The sequence below is a fragment of the Syngnathoides biaculeatus genome, chromosome 8 (genome assembly GCF_019802595.1).
Source record: "Syngnathoides biaculeatus isolate LvHL_M chromosome 8, ASM1980259v1, whole genome shotgun sequence".
Classification (NCBI taxonomy): domain Eukaryota; kingdom Metazoa; phylum Chordata; class Actinopteri; order Syngnathiformes; family Syngnathidae; genus Syngnathoides; species Syngnathoides biaculeatus.
In genome coordinates, this window is record NC_084647.1 from 23,797,361 (window position 1) to 23,820,010 (window position 22,650).

At 40.7% G+C, this 22,650-nt stretch overlaps 2 protein-coding genes and 1 long non-coding RNA gene across 3 annotated transcripts; all 3 read right to left on the reverse strand.

Moving 5' to 3' along the window:
- Positions 1–1,997: 1,997 nt before the first annotated feature.
- Positions 1,998–16,795, reverse strand: kpna4 (karyopherin alpha 4 (importin alpha 3)). The gene is made up of 17 exons (XM_061827269.1): positions 16,613–16,795; positions 11,653–11,697; positions 11,440–11,529; positions 8,876–8,905; positions 8,724–8,776; positions 7,863–7,958; positions 7,657–7,742; positions 6,452–6,538; positions 6,189–6,358; positions 5,881–5,925; positions 5,645–5,776; positions 5,411–5,539; positions 4,226–4,330; positions 4,063–4,134; positions 3,800–3,962; positions 3,634–3,728; positions 1,998–3,468 (listed from the first exon to the last, which is right to left on the reverse strand). Exons 1-17 carry the CDS (start codon positions 16,679–16,681, stop codon positions 3,373–3,375), a joined length of 1,563 nt encoding a protein of 520 aa, XP_061683253.1. The 5' UTR covers positions 16,682–16,795; the 3' UTR covers positions 1,998–3,372.
- A 1,290-nt stretch (positions 16,796–18,085) lies between these two features.
- LOC133504636 (ADP-ribosylation factor-like protein 14) lies at positions 18,086–20,351 on the reverse strand. The gene is made up of 2 exons (XM_061827101.1): positions 20,037–20,351; positions 18,086–18,632 (listed from the first exon to the last, which is right to left on the reverse strand). The coding sequence occupies exons 1-2, from the start codon at positions 20,349–20,351 to the stop codon at positions 18,336–18,338; spliced, it is 612 nt and encodes a 203-aa protein (XP_061683085.1). The 3' UTR covers positions 18,086–18,335.
- Positions 20,352–22,062: 1,711 nt separating this feature from the next.
- On the reverse strand, positions 22,063–22,572 carry LOC133504472 (uncharacterized). The gene is made up of 3 exons (XR_009795966.1): positions 22,437–22,572; positions 22,290–22,343; positions 22,063–22,151 (listed from the first exon to the last, which is right to left on the reverse strand). It is a non-coding gene; the product is annotated as an uncharacterized LOC133504472 (long non-coding RNA).
- Between the last annotated feature and the right edge of the window lie 78 nt (positions 22,573–22,650).

The window sequence follows — 22,650 nt, forward strand, 5'->3', positions numbered from 1 at the left end:
AGGAGATGGGTGAAGCGTGAAGTTGTTTTTTTTTAATCGTTAATTTATTCGAATGGTATTAGGGTGGTTGTGACGGCATTGGTAACCTATCCATTGGCATTACAGTGTCTCAAGTCAAACTCTAATCAGGAGCACTTTGAATTAAAAAAAAAAAAAAAAAAAAAAAGGTCCCAGGCCATCAAAATCGTTTATTTCTACGGTTTTGTGCGTATTACTGGTCGAAATGAGTCCTTGACCTGGTTTGAGGTCTATGCACCAAAACTACCTGCAAACAGGATTTGAAATCACTAAAAAGCAATTAATAGTTCATGCTCATATTGTGCGATGTGCACCAAACAAAAAATAATTTAGTGTAGGACCTGACATTTCTTGAGCTCACATAATCACACCAAATTTATAAAGAAACACTTTTGCTTTTGCACAGATGACTCCTGAACATTTCTGAAGCCTGAGTCTTGTAAAATTCCACTCACTTTGGAAAATACTTCTTAACGGCTGGGGAACTCACTTTTATCAGCACCCAAAAAGAGACATCAGGTTAAGAAATGCATGTTTGTTTTTTTAATTTACAGTTATTTCTCTCTGTTGTATCTGGGTTTCTTAATTGGCTTGCTTGTTTCACATCACCATTCTCGGAGTGATGACGAAGGGGAAGTCATCTCTTCCCCACACAGGAAGGCTTTTGGTCATGACTATTGAACACATTTGAAATTTCGGGGCCTAACCTGTTTTGGACCCTACAATCACAACATAGCCCCTCTCAAGACAAATCAGACCAAAGGACAATTTTATAAAGCAATCTTTAAGACTTAAGATCATCTGGCATTTGATGTGCTTTGTTGGAAAAAGGCAAAATCAGCACACAAAAAAAGCCAATTACATGTGCCAGTTAACCCAAATAAATCGCTAACCACTCCATTCTGCTGAAAAGCATCTCCAAGTTTTAAGCAAGTGAGCTTTAGTGATTAAAAAATGCTAAGGATAAATATCCTACTTTAAATTTATCTTTTTTTATGTAACTGAGGTGGATGAAACAGCAAAGCTGCATTTACTGTCAGAGTAAGTTCAATTCAAACGAACAGATGAGAATGAGTTTAAAATATCTTTCCCCCACCGCCCCCCCCCCCCATTTTTTTTTTTTTTAAGTTTCACTCATCCTCTTCCAGAACATATTCCCGATTGGCGAGCCAACAATTCATCGCTTGGTGAGTTGCACTTGGTAGTAAGATCTCAAAGGACGCAGCATGGTTATGAATGCTTGGCCGCAGCAACCTTTGGACAGACTAGTAGATGCCGTGATATGGACCAATCAGAGAAAAGGTTTTTTTGGGGGAAGATGAGTTATCTAGTCCCAGCAAAGCCTAATAATACATTTTTTTAAAAAAAAAATCATAATAAATGCCAGCAATTTCAACATCAGGAATCTTAAAAATAAAAAAAAAATAAAAAAGGCTTGTGGGCAATTTCAAACAAAATCATCTTGTAAACCCAATATATATATATATATATATATATATATATATATATTTTTTTTTTTTTTTTTTTTTTTTTAAATGATGGCAAGGGACCTTTAGTTTTGTACACTGAACTGGAAGGAAATATCATGATGGTAAATGACTCCCAAATGTACTAAAGAACCGGCAAATGTATTCATGATTTTTTTTTTTTTTTTTCCCTTCAAATGTTCCACTTGCGGACTTGGACACCCTTTGGCCCTTGGGCAAAAACAAAAGCATGAGGTTAGATTCCCTCCGTCTGAGATACTTCTCCTGAAATAGTCATTTATCTCATCCATCACTATTTTTAAAAAAGAAAAACAAAATCCTGGTATGCCTCTAGAAAGAAATATGGTCAAGTGATACACATTGTAGAGGCCAACAGTAGGTCAGTCCTCACCATATTAAAGACTTGAGGCCTCACTTTGCAGTACATGTGCAAAACCATACAGATTTAGTAAGTGGAACTCGGGGCAAAGGGAGTTAAGGAAAGGGCAAAGATAACATTTAAGCACAGTTTACTTCAAATAAAAAATACACTGTATCCACAGGCTAAGGAAACTAAAAGACCCTAAAAAAAAAGGAACTGTGTCATCATTAAGTACATGCAAGGTTTATGAGACTCACAATCCTACATGACAATGGAAATTGTTCACTTCTTCCTTTCATGATAAGTCAACGCTATGGCAACAAAACTGCAAAGCGGCGAGTTTTGCTGTACTTAAAACTAAGCAGATCATTTTGTTTTCTAACAACCATGGTGTCAATTTCACAGCGTCAAGCCTGTATGCTGTGACATAGCTTTGGGGTCGTGACGTGAGGGTGTGTCATATTGATCGCCTTTACAGAAGCCGTGAAAATAAAACCTGGGGGGGGGGGGGGGTAAAAAGGAACACGCCAGAGGCAAAAAGAAAAGCCTCCAAGCCAGCAAATGCATCTTCATAATAGAATGCACCACTTCTGTGCATCTGCCATTGGCAAAGTCCAGTGTCAATTAATAGCAACTAAGTAATTGAAAACAAAAATATTCCTTGCAATGATTTTTTTTTTTCCTTCCCATATCCAAAGTTCTTCCTTTCAGGGATGTTAGGGATCAGCCTCACAGGCCGGATTTCTTTCTCATTTTCCTTGCTCAAGATGTCGCGTTTGTATCTCTGCCGTCTCTTGCATGCGTCCTCGCACACTCCCAGTCACGCACACACAACCCATCCGCCCATTCTCTCTCTCGCTCGCTCGCTCGCACATGTGACACGCAGCCGGACTCCTGGCCTCGCCCCCCCGGGGAAGAGAGGAGAAGGGTGTCCCGTCAGGACGTCCTTGTAGAGAGGAGATGAACCTGGCTCCTCAGCGCTGAGTCCAGACATTCATACGCAGGCTCCATTCACACACGTCTGATAGCGTGGCAGTTTGGGGAAAGGTGGCACCCTCTAGCGTTGTGATGATTGCTTCTTTCATCTCTGTTCATAATTAAGAGTTCATTGTTGTGTTGTTGGTTCTCCTCGTGCGGATATCGAGTCGTCGAAGTTGTCACGTCACCGTGTCTTTCGACACATTTCAATGTAGGTGTTTTTTTTTTTGCTTGGTTTGGATATTTGTTTTGGTTCTTTTGCAACATGTAGCCACTCATTCTCACTCGCACCCACTCGCCAACTCAAACTTCATTTGGGCTGCTTTCCCCTGGGAATGCCAAATGAAATCCACACAATTTTCTTCCAGATAAGATGCAGCCATGGATCCCACGAGCCAAGCACAATGGATCAATTTCTCACACTCTCGCTCTCTCTCGCGCTCTCTCTCTCTCTCTCTCGCCTAATTTTGTTTATGTTGAACAGAGTGCTGCATCATGAACAAAACTCCAGAATAACCCGGATGGCGTCTAGAACTGGAATCCCTCAGCTGGCACATTGGCGGAGTTGAAGCCGTACGTTCCACCTTGGATAGCTTCTGGTACCAGGCTGTTGTCTTCGTCAATCTGAATCATAAAGAACGCGTGAATGTCAAGTTGCAAACATTGCCCCAATAATAAAGTGGCAAATTGAGTAGTCATGATTCCATCAGTTATCTATCTGAGTTTCAGTTTTTAGTGTTGAATGCTACCATTATCAAAGGGAAATTCTGGGATGTCGCTTAAACTTACATCATCGGACGAGAAGAACTGATCAATAATTTGATATGCTAGCTTGTAGATATCTCCATTTTCATGATTCTGCAGCTGCTCCACTTTCTCCAAACCTGCACGAACAAATCACATATGAGGTGTGGGGTTGGGGGTTGTTCGATATTGCCATCCAACTGCAGCGCACCTCCACACTCTTCAATAAGATTAGCAATAGTCTCAGCCTTGTCGTCAGCCATCTTCAGGATATTGCTGAGGCCGTCCAGGACCACCTGCACCACTTGGGCATCCTTCACCGTGAGCAAGTTGCAGAATGGCGGGATGACCTGCTTCTCGATAAGATGTGCCACCTGAAGGTACGAGCCAGGAGATTAAGGTTTGTTTATCTCGCTATGTTGTCCAGCAGCATGGAGAGGGGCACTTTGTTTAATAGCTGAAATGTATTTGTACCTGATCTTTCCTCCCACTTATTGTGAGGTTACTGATGGCCCAAGCTGCTTCCTTCTGGGTTCCAAAGTCACCCTAAAATAGACAATCCCAAGTCAGTTTTCTATATTTTTAATGCAATCTGCCATGTAATACAATTTGTAAAATGGCAACAAAAAAAAAGTACCTTGTCGAGCAGGTGAATGATCATGGGGACTAGCTTGGCGTCAATGACGGCTTGCACCTGCTGCTGATTTCCTGCTGTGATGTTTGACAGGAACCACACCGCCTCCTAAGTGGACACAAGTCGAAGTATTAGAGCGAAATCCACACAAGCATCGGTACAGTATTTCATAACAAAACAAAAACGTATTTCTAAAAACATGCAGGGAGTCCTCAGTTTACAATGGAGTTAAATTTTTATGAGGGCACTGTAAACAATTTGTATGATCGAAAGCAAAGCAAATGTGTATTGCGCATTTCATACTCAACTCCGTGTGCTTTGCATGATTAAAAGCATTAAAATGCAAAAATAAAACATTTGAAAATAAAAGTACAATTAAAACAGCATAGAGTCTAAGAAATATTGAAATGTGGAAATTCTCTAAAAGTTCTTAACCTGGATTTGAAAATATTCACACTTGGGGCTGACATCGCCTCTGTACCCGAGAATGCTTTTTTGTCCTGCTGCTCAAACAAGCTCTGTTTGGACCATTGAAAACTGAGGAACCCCATATTCTACGTGTTTTGGCCTTTCACGCAAACGCAAACTGTTCAATGGGTCCAAAAAAAAAAAAAAAAAAAAATTGCTTTTGGTAAACTGGCTCGGACAAGACTTCAAATCCTTGCTTTCAGCAGTGACATCTTGAAATTATATAACAATTGTCACTGGATCAGAATCCAGACATCCACATTAAGAGTTGAATGCCTGGCAGAGACTTGAGCGCTATGGGTGGGGTGAGAGCGGTGCTGAAGCTCTAATCATCGTCCATGTCACAAACCAGACAAGAAAGGCCTCTTTATTTGAAAGTGACAGGTCTCAGATGCACTCCGATATCAGCACGGGTGATTCTCAGCACTCTCTTGCCACCAACCCAGTTAATAGTCAGTCACTCAACAACAAGCACACAAACTACTTTCCCGTTTCTACAAACTTAATTAAAACAGTAGGAGGTGGTCATCTTCATCCTTGGCGTTCTTCATGTGGTCTTTCACGTGGAATCCTCGTCAAATCTAACCCCCTCCCCCTTGAAAACTTGCAAACAACTTTCACACGAGCGCACGTCTCTGATGTCATCATTTCCAGCGATGTCATGTTGTAGGATTCAGCAAAACAGTGTGCATGGAGTGGGTGTGCATGTGTGTGTGTTACTTTGTTAATTTTCTCCTTAGGATGTGAGAGGAGAGCGGGGAAGTGGTTGAGCGCTTCACAGTTGAGCACCACCTGCGTCTGCTCATCTGTTCCAGTCACAATGTTGCCCACAGCCCTCAGAGCAGCGGTCTGGATGAATAAAGGAGAGGAAAATATGTCATTAACACTCCTGTACTATTTACTATTCTAAATGGAAAAGAGCCACAGGGGGCATTTCTACAGTCTTGCCAATACCTGGACTTTGACCTCCTGGTGGCTGAGCAGTGGGACCAGGTGAGGGACAATGAGAGAATCAATCACCATTTGGATTTGCTCATTCCCAGCATCCGTCAGATAGGACAGAGCCCACACCGTGTCAACTAGAATCTGGAAGAAGCGGGGAGAGAAACACAGGAATAAAATGAAATGTTTAACTTCATCAGCTTGCAGCAAGACCTGCTCGAATAGATAAACGGACGGCGTTTACTCACACTGACATCAGTGTGGTGGATAAGCACAACCAGAGCTGGCAGGATCTATGGATGAAAAAAAAAAAAAAAAAAAAAATGGAAACTGATATTTGCAAGAGGGAAAGATTTGTGACACTCAACTCAAACAGCGTGGACTGTGTGTATTTTCAAATATTTCAGGGAATCTTTTGAGTGTAAGGAAGTCAAAACTTTTAAATCCACAAACATATTTGTAAGGATAAGGAAAGACCAAATATTGGAAAATCAACTAATACTTTATAAAATCGGCAGTATGACCATATACTGGCTTAAAAATAAATCCCACAAACCTCTTGGATTGTCTCCATGGGCGGCGGGGGGTCTTTATGACGACACAGATTGACCATAACCCAGGTGACATTACGGAGGAAGGTGATGGGGATGGAGGGACTAATGAAAGACAGCAGCGGCTTGACAACACCCAAGCCGATCACGTAGTCTCTGCATTGCGGGCCGTCACCTGACGAGAATACGCATACACAGGTTAACTTGACCTTTTACCGCATAGGCGAGCTTGAATATGGCAAACCCATTCCTGTCGAAGGCAGCTCACCAATGATGTTGCCCAAAGCCCAGACCGCTTGCTCGCACACATTTTGATGAGGGGAGTGAAGCAGCCTAAGAAAGCGCGGCACAGCATCTGTAAACACAAATATCTTACTGTAGATATTGTTGGGTCTCTCTTTTTTTTTTTTTTTTACGTACTACTCAACATTATTTTACAGCTATATTGTTGATTGTACCAGTATAATTGTAAAGATGAAGACACATGGTAGGAATGAACATTTTGGTAGATGTATTGAAGTGGCCCAGAAAAATGTTTAGCGGGTCCTCAGTTTATGACACGAGTTCAATTCTTATAACTGTGACGCCAACCACCTGTTCAAGTGTTTGACGAGCATTGCTCAACCTTCTCAGTAGTTTTTACAACCTGTACCAGCTCTATTGGAATGTGTTGCTGGCTTTAAATTATAATTTCATGATTATTTGCAAAAAAAAAAAAAAAAAAAAAGTTTCAGTTTGAAGACTAAATATCTTGTATTTGTAGTGTAATTAAATATAGGCTGAACATGATTTTCGTATTGTTTTGGTTTGTTTAATGTCACAACTTTATTGGAATTGGGTTTGTATTTCAGGGAGACGTACAAGTGGTAGTGTATTTCTGTCGAATGTACATTGTGACGTCGCTCAACGTGGTGTCTCAAAGTTTTTGAACGCCAGTTCATTTTCAGACGATAGGTTTCATTCAAATCCCCCAAAAAGGGTCACACGTAGGGTGATAACATCTTGACAATCCGAGCCAACAACAGTCAGACGGACACATGCGTGATCATCCTACATGGCCAAGAGGAGTGGGGGGGGGGTGTTAGTGAAGTTGCATCCATAAATGATACCGTGCCCTCCTAAAATCTAAAAATTGCACAGTGAATACTAAATTACTTGGTGCATTTTGTAAATGACTTTCCTCTCTATTATTAAAGATGCACTGAGGTTACAATTGAAGTCAGAATTAGGGTAAGATGTCTTTGATTGATCAACAGAGGGAAAAGCTAATTCTGGAATTACAGTAAAGTTTTTTGACAAAAAAAAAAAAAAAAAAACCTTCAAGACCATAAATACAAAACATTACAAAATGTCAATATGGTGTTAACTATGATTGCTTTCGTGTGCCAGGGATGACGGTATGGCATTTGTAACATAGCAATGACGTGTTCTGAAAAGCGAGAACCCCCACAAAATGAGTGTCGTGCCACTCACTGGACTCCACCACAGCTTGGGTCTGCTCTGAAGTGCCAGACGCTATGTTGGTCAGAGCCCAGGCTGCCTCAAACTGCAAGGAAGGGCTGTAGAAGGGAGGGGGGGGGAGCAAAAAGCATAACATGAGCTATTAAATGCAGTGTAGAGAACTTACAAAACAGAGGAGAGTTAATTTAGAACTAACACATGCAGGCGCGTCAACTTACTTATCATCTCTGTCCAGGCAGTGAACCAGAATAGGAAGGATCCCAGACTTGATCAGGTCGTCTATGGGGGGGTTCCGGTCACTGGACAACAACTTCCTACAAAAACAAACAAGTAGATAACATTCCATTATAAGTGTAGACAGAATTTGACACATGGGAACATGGCAGCATAAAAATTCAAAACAGTTGTAGAACTTGAAAAATGTCAACAAGGGAACGCCAGATGTTTGAGGTGTGACATGTTTCTGCTTCAGATAACACTGTAAAATAGATGTGAACTTAAACCAGAGTTTAACACGATTTGTGGGTTTTTCGTGTTTACGAGCCAGTATGCATCAGATATGCTGAGGATCAAGTGAGAGAAAAGAGTTGAAGAATCTACATACAATAATTTACTATTTATTGATCAATACAATGTCAAACAAACAACATGAGAGCACACCCTAAGACCTTCTGTAGGCACAGTATGTAATCACACTTCATAAAAGTTCCTTATTTTCTTACATTCTCTTTGTTATTCTTTTACACTTTCAAAATGTTGGGAGTTTTATGGGGGCATGGAACAGATTAATGCCATTTCAATTAATTTGAGTAGGAAAAATTGACATTGCAAACTTACATTGATGTACAAGATTGGTCAAGGAATGTATAAATCTAACTCCAGGTATTACTGTACATGTAATACAATATGGCGCGTGGTCTGAGACGAGAGAATGTCAAACAGAAGGCTTCACAAAAAGGAGCTTTGAAAGTAGACTTAACACCGATCTGCTTGCTTGGCTTGATCGTAACAGCCAATAATATTTTATGCTGATCAGCTTCGTCATAATTTGACATGTGTGTGTGTATGTATGTTTATACCTAGCAGCCTGAACAGCACTCAGCTGGATGCCCTGGTTGTCACTGGTGGCATTCTACAAAAGCAAAACAGGAAAGTAAAACAGTACATTCAAGTTTCACCTTGAAGGATAGAGTCTACATTAAATATAAGTAAGCAAGTAAATTAAACTTACTTGCACTATTGCTTCAAGAGAGGTATTTTGCTGAAAAGGGACATTTTAGAAAGTCAGTCAGAAGTCCACACACACATGCTGCCATCTTGTTATTGCATTCATATTGTCTTGATACCCTGAAGTATCGCTAAAGATATGATTTGTCCCAAAAAACAAAAGGTTGTTTCTCAAATTGCTTTTACATGCAACAAAAAAGCAGGAAGGAAGTTTCATTGATGGGACACTGGTATGAGAAACTGCATTTGAACAGTTGAAGTTATCCAACAAGAGATCATTCCCCAAATCTCGCTCTCCAGTATCTCAGATGCTAAAAGAAAACATTTTTTAATCTATTTAATCCAAGAAGGTAATAAAAATTAACATTGAAATCGAGTGTAAAAGGTACAAACACAGCAGCAATAGCTTGAGAAACTTCAGCTTTGGGGAAATTAAAATTCCGCAGACATCAGTTTGAAAGTAGAAACTAAAGCGACAATATTTGACATCCAAATAAACAAGCTCGCTGCTTTATATCACATAAACTAGAGCATACTGTTTATTTATACACTAAAATGGGACTACATGGGATGTTAAAGCCCGGGTGTCATCCCTATAAACATTCTAAAATACATATTGTAATGAAAGATACATATAACATTATTCACTTAAATGTCTATACGAAAAAATAAATATGTGAGCGGAGAGTGCGTCATCCATGCGCAAAGTTGCAGAAGTGTCATTCTACGATATCCAAGTGGTCGCCATATTGGCTGCGTCCTCCGTCCGTGACATCACCTGGACATTCGCAAATGAAAACACGCGGTGCACCCTAACTATGCGAGACAAACGCACCCTGTCTGACACGGAAGCTCTTTTCCAAAAGGAAAACACCACACAACCGAGTGAAGTTACCGGGGCAGTATTACACTATTGTTTCAAGCCTTCGGGGCAATATTAAACAATTGTTTCGAGCTCTATTCAGATGATATGTGATCACGGCCAAACCTCATCCCCGTCACACAGCCTTTGCCGAAGCAGTGACCGCCGAACGCGGGGCCTAAGGCGGTGTGGCTGATTTTCTGCGCCGTGGTGGCATATAAGGAGGAGGTGGAGCCAAGCCATGCTGCTTTCAGGGGTATGTTCAAAGCCGTCACAGTATTTGTTGAACACCGTCGAGCCGGGGCGCATTACTGCCTACCTGTTCTTTGGAACCCACGAAGCTCTCGTCCTCCGCACCCGTGCAATCCATTCTTCACAACGAACCGGGTCTCTTGCAAACTTATGAAGGCTAAATCCATTCTCCCGAGTGTTCTAGCAATGTCCAGCATTGCAATGAGCCGGCATTTTGGCTAACACGAAGAAACAACGAGCTACCTTCCCGCAGGTAAAACTAATGGAAACAAACGAGTCCACAAGGGGGCGCCTCTGTCCTGTACATCACTTCCTGCTTCTTCTCAATCTCTCGAGAGGATTTTCATGGCGGGAGTTAGAAAAAGCTGTATACATCAAAATCATGTTTTGTGGTTAAAAAACACATGGGACCATATTGGGTGTGGGTTATTCATTAATAATATAGAAAAAAAATCATCCATTTCATGACACTTGACCTTTAAGCAGACTTTGCCCACAAAAAGACCCTCGCAACTGTGGCTCGGTGACTCAGAGCTGCATGTCATTGTTGATACACGGCTAAGTAGGCCATTTGTATTCCACCCACTCTATAGCACTGAGCAGTTAGCCTGATTAAATCGCTGAAGTGCTGAGTAGCTATAAGGCCCTGGGTTCTTTGGCTCAACAGGGGAGGCCTGATCAATCACCGAAACATGCAAGGAATCACGTACATTAAGGTAGGACAGTGATTCAACACCCCTAACTGATTTCAATTTTGTATCCATGCCTAATAATAAAGATAGATTCATAAATATTTTTGGGGTGAAAATAGTTCAATGCTATTAAAAAAGGCATCAATAACACACATTTTCGATATTTACAGTTCGTCCGAGTCCTTACCGTAGCCGGGGTTCCACTGTAATATGAAGATATACCCTGACTTGTGACAGGTACCCTAATTTCTGGGGCTTCCCCTGGTTGGTGTACTTAACATTTTGTGTTTAATAACTACACCTTTATTTTCACAAATATTTGCTGGAATAACATACGGCATTAGGGTAATGGCGCACAATGAACAGGTTTGTACAGATGTGTAAAACCATCATCACGCAGCACAGAGAGTTAACGCACAACTTGTGTTTTAAGGAAATATTTACTGTAACTCTTGAGTTTACTATAGCATTAGTGGTAGACTACCACACATTGTAACTTGGTTCAAATTGGGGTTACGTCCCTTGTCCATGAGTTTTAAAATCATATTTGCGTACCAAGATATGATGCCAAGAAACAACCATTTACGCTCATTCTACTGGGCATCATTTTCCGTTCCTTAAATACTTGGTTTACACATAAATCACATTTAATTGCAGTTACAATATGATGATTCAAAGAAACATGCCCTAAGTTGCTTGCCTTACAGACCACAAATGCTAAACGAAATGCTAATTTTACAGTGACAAATAAATGCTTCCTACCGATCTGAAATCTCCATCCACATCCGAATCATCGCAAATGTCCTCGTGGGGCACATTTCTTCTCTTGAGGAGGTGCTCATCTCTTTTGTTCTGTTGAGTAGCGAAAGATAATGTTATATGCATGCATGTTTACTTCAATAACCAAAGGTCCATCATTGCAGCAGGACGAAAGAGTGCAGATATCTCACATCAGATTAAAGTAAAGTCAATTACCTTTCGCAACTCCACTACTACCTCAGTCCTCTGTCTTCTCATAGACTGTGGAGGAAAAATAACATTATCATTAACACTGGATGATAAAAGTCCAATGTTTGAGTCAAGATTCTCATGAAAAATTACTCAGTTTCACCAAACTCGATTCAATGCACAAAAGGATTAATTCCTGGCTGTGCTTGTTTTTTTCTGACTTGGTTTGTAACACTTCCAAAACAAGGGCTGGTTTCAACAAGGCGGTATGAACAGAAGAACATGTCATTGACACCAGACATTTATGGTACTTCATCCTGTACAATACATTTTATCATTAACAGAGTAATAAATTCCTACACACGAATGACTGGTAAAAATTCTTTAAAAAACATAGCTGGATCAGTGACTCACCTTCACCACCAAAATAAAGCGAATTTGATCAGATTTAGTTCTCAATGTTGTCTACATATAAGATTTATGACAATTAATCTTATGATGATTGTGATTTTTACCCACACAATTTTTGTGGTTTTTACTGTGTTGCTGCTGCCTGAGTTTCATGGATCCTTTGCCAAAGGTGGTTAGCAACGTGCTACTTGACTCAAGTAACATTTTCAATAAACTGTACTTAACTAAGTATTCTAAATGAACCATAATAATGACTTATATTCGAACATTTATTTGACAAAGGATCGATATTTTTACTCCTTTACAATGATTGAAATGCCGTTCGCTATTATTTACTCATTCTTGCGTGTCTCTTTTTAGACTCAAGGACAAGGACTTCCACACAGGACGGTGTTGCACTATTCAATCATTTGACAGCTGGGTGAGTGTATTTACTGTACAGACTCCAAAAAACAACAGGTCTGTCATGCAGATCTTAAATTGTGACTCCGCAAACTAATATTTTAGCCCACTTCTGATTTGAGTTAGAAGTGCCGTAGGCATTTGCATTCCCAGCAGTAAGTTACAGATGATCCTATTGTTGTTTTGGCAGTGGAAATACCGCCATCAGCCCCTATCCTACTGCGTCACACACATACACACGATCACAAAGTCTGTTCACCAAACAGATTATGAAGTCATTTAATTAAATCAAGCAAATACTGTAGATCCCAATGTGGGTGTTGTTGGTGTTTGGCCAGCTAAAAAATTTAAATAGTGGCAGTTGTGTGTAGATTCCCATATATATATATATTTTTTTATATACTTAATGTCCACCTCCCCAAAAAAAATAAATAAAAATGTTAAAAAAAAATCAGAACTTACACATTACTTTGTAAATTTCCCACAGCTGCAAATATGAGTCTGCTTGTCTATGCATGCATCAGACTACAGTTATTTCGACCCAATTATTGGCCCGATCAGCTATCGAAGCAAATTTTCCAGATGGTGCCTGACGTATTTGTCGAGGAAAACGTAAGTGCTTGAAGTGTGACATAACCTACTAACAATTTGACCCAACAATACCCAGACAGGTCAAAATGAAACATCTCGCGTGTTTGATTTTCTTGGATATCTTCCATGTAGTGTGACATCTCTCTGACAGCGCACGTTGACAACCAATAGGGTTTTGATAAGATATTGTGACTGGACGTGTCGCCTCCCATTCTTGCTGTTGTCATTGTACTTGATGTGATGTGGGAGGAACCGAATACTTCAGCTAAAACAATTATACTGAGGCAATATTAACAAAGCTAAGACACTTTTGTCTGGCGCCAACAGGCACAAGCAGGCCCTTGTGGTCGTTCTTCGTTTATGTCGTTGTCTTGGTTGGCTTTCGCCATTTCTTGATGGGGGCCATTTCAACCAGTCCAGGAGAACCGGACGTTAGTCCCAGTTCCAATCAGTTCTCGATGTCCAGCTTTAAGAAACAAGTTGTATGCATTGCTGTGGGGTGATTTTGCCCGATTTATCCACAAGCTGTCTTCAAATTCCATGGGGTTATTCAGACCAATGAGTTAAAAAAATTTTTAATGATTTTGCATTGAATTAAAGTCAAGCTATTGGCTGGGCCATTAAAGTTTTGAGTTTTTTCTTTGAAGCAAAGTTTCCTTAGCAGTGTGTCATTCATTATCCTACTTTGTCTATCCTAGTTTCATTCATCATCCATCCTGCTCCCAACATCTGAAATTCACTGTTCATATGGTGTTTTTAGGGCAGTGTGCAGTTTTTTTTTTACTAACTAACTTTTTACTATCTATTTGGGTGGTACAAATGTTCAGCAAACTTTAAACCAGCGCTGACTTTTTTTTTGCAGCCACAGCAGCAATGGGTTATTGCGTGGTGCATGAGGCCATGGCAGCGACGTACTTTACCAACCGTTGTCCTTGTGACAGCAGTACCAACTAATTCCAGGTCTTTTTGCAGCGGTCTATAGGTGTTCCTTGGATCTAGGACAACTCTTCTCAATATTCTTTACGTTCCTCTGTCAGAAACTTGGCAAGGAGCAATTGATTGAGGCAAATTCATGGTGGTATGATTGGGTTTCCACTTACCCATTACAGCTCCAACTATGCTCACAGGAACATTCAGAATCTTAGATTTTGTGCCAATGCCATTATGTTTTGGAACAATTAATACGTGCTTGTGTTGCGACAACTCTCCGCTCTTATCCATCATGAGATGTATGTTGACTTCGACCTTGGCAGACATTTTTGTAGGCCATCAATGAGGACTCAACCAGCTGATATTCATTTGCACTGATAAGGTTCTGTTGGTTTGATTTTTGATAGATATATGATGTTGTGTTGGCTTTCCTTGCCTTTCTGCACCTTGCTTTCTTCATGTCTTCAATACTTTTTCCATGTCATTTCACATTTCTCTACACAATTTCACCTCAGAGGTTTTTTTGTTCTCCTTTCTTAGTATGTACATATTACTTGAGCTGTTCCCAATACTTATTGAAATTTTCAGGCCAATGGTACCTTTATAAGTACTGTGTAAGTACTGAAAAAAATAGCAACGCGTGAAGGTACTTATTTCAGCCGCTATATAGCAGTAGTTCATCTGTAAGGACATTGGCATCAGTGACTGTTCGAGTCTGGCTACTGACAAAATATAAAATTGTAACTACCACACTCTTGATTATAATGCACACCCCCAAAAAGCCTTCTACTCAATGTACACCTATGATTTTCTAATTATTCATTTGTTTATATGCTATAAAGGTTAGTGGTGGCAATGTTTTTTTTTAAATGTGTATTTCCACCTAACTTTTAATCAGTTATATTACTAATTATTGACAATTTAAAACTATGGTCCATCCTTGTTTAATTTTGACAATGTAGATTTTATGACGCATTTTTGCCTTGCACTTGAATATTGTTACGTGAGCCGTCTTGCACAACAGTGGTGATATAAAAAATATTTAGGAGAAGAACAAAGGGGTCGGGGGGGGGGGGGGGGGGGTTAATCACAGTAGGTCTAATAACTTAACGTAAAACAGCACTTTAAAACTATACAATTGTGCTAGGCACACGGAAATTGTCTTGCCGGCCGCCAAATTTTGACATCGACAACATCACTGTGAAGACAGTGTGCCCCATTGTCTACATGCAGATGATCTGATTATGTTGTATACCAATGGCTTCCTTTCATTTTTAAAGTTAAATCTCTACTCGGGTTTAGGGGTATGACCCAGTTGTTTACTTCTTTCTACTCATATTGACCATGTATATTGGTATTGACAGATAAATATCTACTGCTGGCTTTGATTTCTGTTTTCATTGTTCCCATAAAATATGTAACCTTTGTGTTTTGCACATGTTCAATAAAGTAAAAAAAAAAAAAAAAAAGTGTGCTCGCTTTAGCATTGCAGTTACGGTAAACGTTTGGAAAATTACTTTTACAAGAAAAAAACTTCCAGAACTAATTATTTCAGTTGTCATTTAACGTTATAAAGACTCCAAATATCAGTTATTGACCTCAATGACTATCAATAATCAATATCAGCCCTGGGGAAGGTGGGGGTTGGGGGTATCGCTCTCATATGCGCACATTCCAAATGATCACAATTCACTGAAGATGACTTGTGGTTTACTAGTTTACAGTAGCTTGTTCACCAGTAACGGCAATGAAGAGTCATTGACAGGATAGCTTCTGTGCACCGGCCTACCTACAGTTCTACAGATCGCCCAAAAAATCCTACTTGTCTAACAGGATGTATCAGTCTATCCAACGCATATGCATTGTCGAAAAATACTTCACCCTCTAAAAACAACACAAAAGTCAGTGTTCTCTAACGCAATCGAAGTAGCGTGAAATATAACAAATCATGTCAATCGGTAGCTAGCGTGTATTTTAGCTCCATCCATTGCAGATCACTGGATTACAAAATAATTCATAATTTCACATAGGTTATAGAGCAGCAAAAAAAAAAAAAAGCACGATAGAAGGCACATTTAAATGTTAATTAACCCACCTCCCCAAAAAAATGCCATCGTTTTTTATGCTAAAGCCGTGGGGGGGGGGCGCATTTCCCAAGCTTAACAGGCGCTAGCTAAACTGCACCCTCGACGTGACGTTGATACGTCGCAGTATTAACTTCCCAATCGAGGAGATAATACTCAATATCCATCTTTCTTTGTGAAATAGGCGGCAATGAGTGACTATTAGGGCATTTGGTGACAGTACAAACCGGGCTAAACCCGCTCAGTTGACACACTTGGGCTGGTGTGTCTACCGTGGGCCTGCATAGCTAGCAGCAAGCTAGCACAGTCAGCAGAGACGATGAGAGAGCCCCCTTGACATTTTGCGTAGAAAAAAATGAGTCTGAATGCGGTAGACAAACCGACGCCCTACCAATAAAATCATCTAAACCTAAAAAATTTACTCAGTGACGGACCCAGTCGGGCTCCGGGGGCAAAGTTCCCGATAGTGCAAATTTGAAACGACGTCACAAGAGAAACCAAGGGGGGCGAAGTTGCCAATGTTTCACAAAACTAACAAAACAAAAACGCGCGAGCCCTTGATGTATTACCTCCAAATCCCGACCCTTGTTCTTGAAGTTCTTCAGTCGTTGGTTGTCCACTTTGTCGTTGTCGGCCATGCTAGCGGCTGGGGCGCAGTTAGTTCCACTCGTGGAGTTAGCCAGTTAAGCTATCGTTGCTCTCGTCGGCCTCTCGCTTTCTCGCTTGGAAGCGGACTATTTTTTTTTTTTTTTTTTGGTCACTGCTCGAAAGAGAGGCCGCGGTGCATGCTGGGATTGCCGGTGGCGGAGAGAAGGGTGGGGGAAGCCTCTCTGATCTCATTGGTCCATTCTAATTTACGCGCAGATACGTCTGCAACGTAAAAAAATAAATAAAAATTCTTCGTAACTTCTATTAATTGGTCACGCATCGTTATTTATTCGTGTTAGTTTTGTGAAACCAATGTTTTGTAACATTTTAGATTAATACCATAAAGTTTCGACATATTTCTAGTGCTATTGAATGTGAAACTGCGTCCAAACCATGGACTGGTATACTGTATAAAGTACAGTACTGTATATGTATATACTTTATTTAAAAAATAGGCAACGTTGTATTTTATGCAGCACATGTTTTTTTGCGTTTTACATTGTAGTTTTGAACATATTTATCACAGTTATTGAGTGGAATGTGCAATATTTTCATGTTCATATAAAGTACACAAGATGTTACATTAAAATTAAATAAAACAGAAATTATTTGAAATGAATAATAATAATCTAGAGGTGTAATAAGTGTATTGAAAAAAACGATGCTAATGCATGCATAATTAAAAAATGGATTTAGATTTTATTTTTTGCTGTCCGTTTGTTAATTTTTGAACACAATCATTTTTAATATATCTGTACAGCATAGTGAATTACTCTTTTACCATGTGGGACTAACTTCATTGTCTCTGTACTTCGTGTATTGAATTTAAAAAGTAACAATTATTTATTTGCTTGTACTTAAAATGACTGCATAGTGTAATTCTTCTCGTCAATGATTGGATGTATTTTTAACGTAGTCTCTGTATCTCAATGTTTCTCTCGCTATACACACACACACACATATATATACATATTAATACCTAGAAATGTATCATGTGTATGTGCAGTATGTGACATTGCAAATGAAAATAACAAAGCAATTGCAGGACATATTTATTTTAAATGAAGGAACACAGTTGCAGCATAAAAAAATCATATTCAAATAATGGTGTTTGTATTTACAAACCGTTCCATTAAATGGCCTTGTTTTGTTTTTTTTAATCCAGATTTTTTTTCAGAATGTTTCTGGGAATAAAATGTGTATAACAAGATTAGCTTCATTGTTAAAACAAATAAAGCCGCCAAGTTAGTGTTGAAATAATACATAATAATGTACCCACGCTGTCTTTTTGAGAGGTTGTCCTTCCAAGTAGATGTGCAATACTGTAAAACAACATCTGTAGTTATACATGATCATTCAAACACTTGTTTTTTTGTTTTGTTTTTGAGGGGGGGGGGTCGATTCCATCAGTATTCTCACGACACGCAAGCGTTGTCACCCTTCGACTTTTCGTGTACTCTCGTCACAACCTCTTATTCAAGAAAATAACATTTCCTGTCACGCTATGACTAGTCGACTCTGTTGAAATAATCCATCTTTAAATGCCACGCTTTAATTAGATGATCTGGATGAGGCAGGCAGATAAGAATGAACTCAACGTGATTGGATGATTCATGAGATGAGCTTTTCGCTCACCGTGAGAAATCAGCCGCACAACAAGGCCGTGATCCTGAAGCCCTTTGACTTCATCTTGACCTGGATGTCCTCTTGTGTCTGCCAAAGCGGGGTCTTCATCAGGTACACCAGCCTCCTGAAACCTTCCTCCAGCCCGGCGCCTGTGATGCCCGAGCAGGGCTGGATGAACCAAGCCCTGGTGGCCTCACACGCTCTCCTCAGGTCCAGCCTCTGACAGACCACCTCGGTACTCAGAGCCCACCGCAGATCCTGTTTGTTGGCGAGGACGACCAGAGGAACACCTCTCAGGCTGTCGTACTTCAGCACCTAATGGATCAGAGCAATGTGTCACCTTCTGCCACATGTGGTCATCAGTGAATGATTGGACACAAAACGTGCTTCATAACTTGAAAATATACATTTTTGCGTACAACTACTTATTTTCAGGAGCTACTGATGGTATAGTGGTACACACGCCTGCCTTTGGTGTGGGCAGCGTGGGATTGATTCCCTGCTCAGTGATGGCGTCTATATCTGCCCAGCGACTGACTGTCGACCAGTTCAGGGTGCAGTTTGCCTTTCACGCGAAGCTAGCCGGGACAGGCTCCAGCTTTCCCGCAAACCTTGTGAGGATAAGCGGCTTGGATAATGTCATGATAATGTCCTTTTCAACCTACTGAGAACTTGAACATTCAAACTGATGACATTTTTGGACATATTCTCTCATTTTTAATTTGATTCCTGCAATACATTTTACAAAATGGTACAGGGGCAACAAAATCCAAGGAAAGTTGAGGAATACTGTACTCCAAAAAAAATATCGCTTTCTAACACTCCGCAGGTGAACAGGGTCGTTGCGCACAGGTGAGTGTCAAGATTTGGTATGAAATGAGCATTTTCGAAATACTCAGCTGTCCACAAGCAAGGATGGGAAGAGGTTGTATGAGCAAAAAGTCCAACAGTTGAATAACAATGTTTTTCATGGTACAGTCGCAAGGAATTTGGGGATTTCATCATCTATGCTCCGGAATATCATCAAAGGATTCAGAGAACGTGGAGAAACCTCTGCATGTAAGCGGCACGGCCGAAAACCGACTTTGAATGTCTGTGATGTTCAGTCCCTGGCGCAGCACTGCACAATTGTGGAGAGAATATTGCCATGTGGGGTCAGGAACACTTCAGAATACTATTGGCAGTTGACACAGTTCATTGCTCTAGCTACACATGCAATTAAAAACTCTACCATGCAAAGGGAAAGCCAAAATAGCATCATGATTTCATGCTTTTATTTGATGGATTGTGTGGGTCTTTATAGTGTAGAGTATACGCTTTGGCCACCGGGGAGCAGGATAAGGAGGAGAATACAGATTAAATACACAAAGAAAACAGCTCAATAAATGTTAGTATTAATTTTTTATGCTGTGGATGACAAATATATCCCTGTGAGTAATGTTATATTGTCTGTCTACACAGGTTGCTGCAGCATTGGTGTTCATCTATCCGTCGCTTAAAGGGTTACAAATAACTACAGCAACATTGAAGCGTATATGGAAAAAAACTCCTTGGTCAATTTACTCATTTTCGAGGTGCTGTCTCACTAGTACTAAATACGTACGTTTAGTGAAGTGCATAATAAATTCAAGTCACATCGTTTTAGGTGCAATCCTGCAGTGCAGCCCAGAGAGTTTATGTACTCTGAACGATCTGTATCAAAACATCAGCTTTAATTACCCGATGGAGCTCTTTGCGCGCCTCCTCCAGCCTCCCGGGGTCCGCGCTGTCCACCACAAACACCAGGCCTGCCGTGTCGACGTAGTGATGTTTCCAGTGAGGCCTCATCTTCTTCTGGCCGCCCACATCCCAGACGGTGAGACCCGGGCTGCTCCTGTCTGTCTCCAACGTCTCCACGTTGAACCCAACGGTGGGCACCGTCACCACGCTTTCGTTGTACTTGAGTTTGTAGAGCAAAGTGCTCTTCCCGGATTCGTCCAGGCCCAGCATCAGGACCTGCGCTTGCCTCCGAGGCTTGGAGCCGGGCATCCCCATGTCTGAGCCGGGATCCAAAAAGTAGATTGGGCTCGTCTTGTTGCGTAACGCAGAGTAAGCCAAGCTCTCCGGCGCCCAGTGGGTCCCTGCAGTGCTGTCTGTCTGCAGGCTCAGTGTGCCGCCACTATGCTTTATGTACACACAGTTTAAAGCGATCCCACCCCAATGTTGTGACGGGATTCTCCCAGGCCCCCCGAAACTTTCAGTAAAGCTATATTTATCAAAAGTGACGGTGCGACTATGAAGTCTGGCATGTACTTTGTTCTCTGGTTACTCGAGTCAGATCACACCTGTCCCTGGGTGTCATTCATTCAGGCCCAACAGCACGGAAGTCCTTGTTTGGGTCATCCGGATTGTATTCCGGTCTGGCGGTGGGAAATACAGTACTGGACCTTATTAAAGGTGACATGCACTGCTTACAATTCAGATTACTGTTTTGTCTTTTCAAGTGAAATTTCTGAATGAATCTAATTTAATTGGACCATTTCTAAACTTTTGAGTGTTCAATTCTTCATTCTTTTTGCTTCCACTAACAAGAAACTGAAGGGTAAAATTCGTAATGGGTGTTTGAGAAACAAAAGTTGAACAAAACTCGCTTGTTTTTTTCTTAATACATTAAATATGTTTGAAGCTAAGTCCTGACAACGTTCGAAGATTGAGAACAGTTTTGCACTGAATTGTGGAGATATAGCTTAGTTATTCATCATTAGTTGGCCTGATTTTTTATTTTTTTTTTTTTTGAGAGGGGGTGGGTATGGGGAACCTGAAAACAAGCTCCGTGATAACAGCAGATTGGGCTGTATACTTTTCAAGCATAACCGCTTCATTCATTCGTTTGACAAGACTCTTTTCTATGATGTTCACATCAATTTTGGGGGGTCTATTTGGCTCTACTTTAACTTTTTGGGTTTTTATCCTTGTCGAAACGCGCTGATAATATGCTAAGCCATGGGTGCCAAACTCAAGGCCTGGGGGCCAGATGCAGCCTGTTACATAACTTTGTGACACGCTAAGGCAAATCATGTGCATCAAGTCCTGTGACCCTTGCTAAAATCTGTACCGGAATTTTAAATTGTGATATGTAATAAATAATGTTGCAAGCATTTTTTTCTGTTCTCAATCATCCATCAATTTTCTTTGCCGCTTATTCTCACGAGGGTCACTTGGAGTGCTGGAGACTATCCCAGCTGTCAACGAGCAGGAGGTGGGGTACACCCTGAACTGGTCGCCAGCCAATCGCAGGGCACATAGAGACAAACAGTCGCACCTAGGGGCAATTTAGAGTGTCCAATTAATCCCTTAATTAGTCCCTAGTTAATGCATGATTTTGGGGATGTGGGAGGAAACCAAAGTGCCCAGAGAAAAAACACACAGGCACGGAGAGAACATGCAAACTCCACACAGGCGGGGCGGGGATTGAACCCAGGTCCTCAGAACTGTGAGGCCAACGCTTTACCAGCTGAGCCCACCGTGCTGCCCTGTTCCCAATCACTGCTTTTTTTTCTTCTTTTTTTAAACAGTAACTGAATTCTTGACTTCTGATTTCAGGATTCATTATTTATCTGCAGTATTTGTTCTGTGCTTTCACAGTCATACCGACCCTCTGAATGTAAACTCATTGGCCAGTTCGTTAGATGTTATCTCGGTCTCATGACTTCAATACGTGAACAGCATGATGACATAGTAGTTTAGATACCAATTCATTACTTACCAATTACGCTGAAGAGTTGGACATTCAAAAGTTTTTCAAAGGTCAAATAAAGTTCACCTTTAAGGGTTATGGTGCATTTTCAGTTCATCCTGAAATTTCAACCAATACAGCACAATACAATAGACTGAACTTTTTGAAAGCTTGGAAAAATATTTTGTATACAAAGAGTTTATCTTAACTGTCTGCTGAGTCATCGGGTGTAAAATGAGGGTGAGGGTGTGACTAACCTTTCTGAAACAAAATCATACGAAGGCCCAGTCACGCAGAAGCACCCACACCCCCTTGATATAAATCAGAATCAAAAGGTAAGCAGAGCGGCGTTGAGGTGTGTTGACTGACACATTAGCATAATCATCTGATAACCAGTTGATTACTTGAAGTTGTTGGTGGGCTGGCGATGTTGTGTTTAGTGATGTTCATACTCAATACACAGGTACACAGTTTAGTGTATAAACCGCTGCCTCCATGAGTGAAAATGTTTTGCCTGCTCTCGTGTGACTCAGCTTTTCGTCTTGGCCACCATGGTAAGAAAATCCAAACTCGTCATTGGCCCGGGAGCACATGTGACAATTGATCTGAGAAATGAAA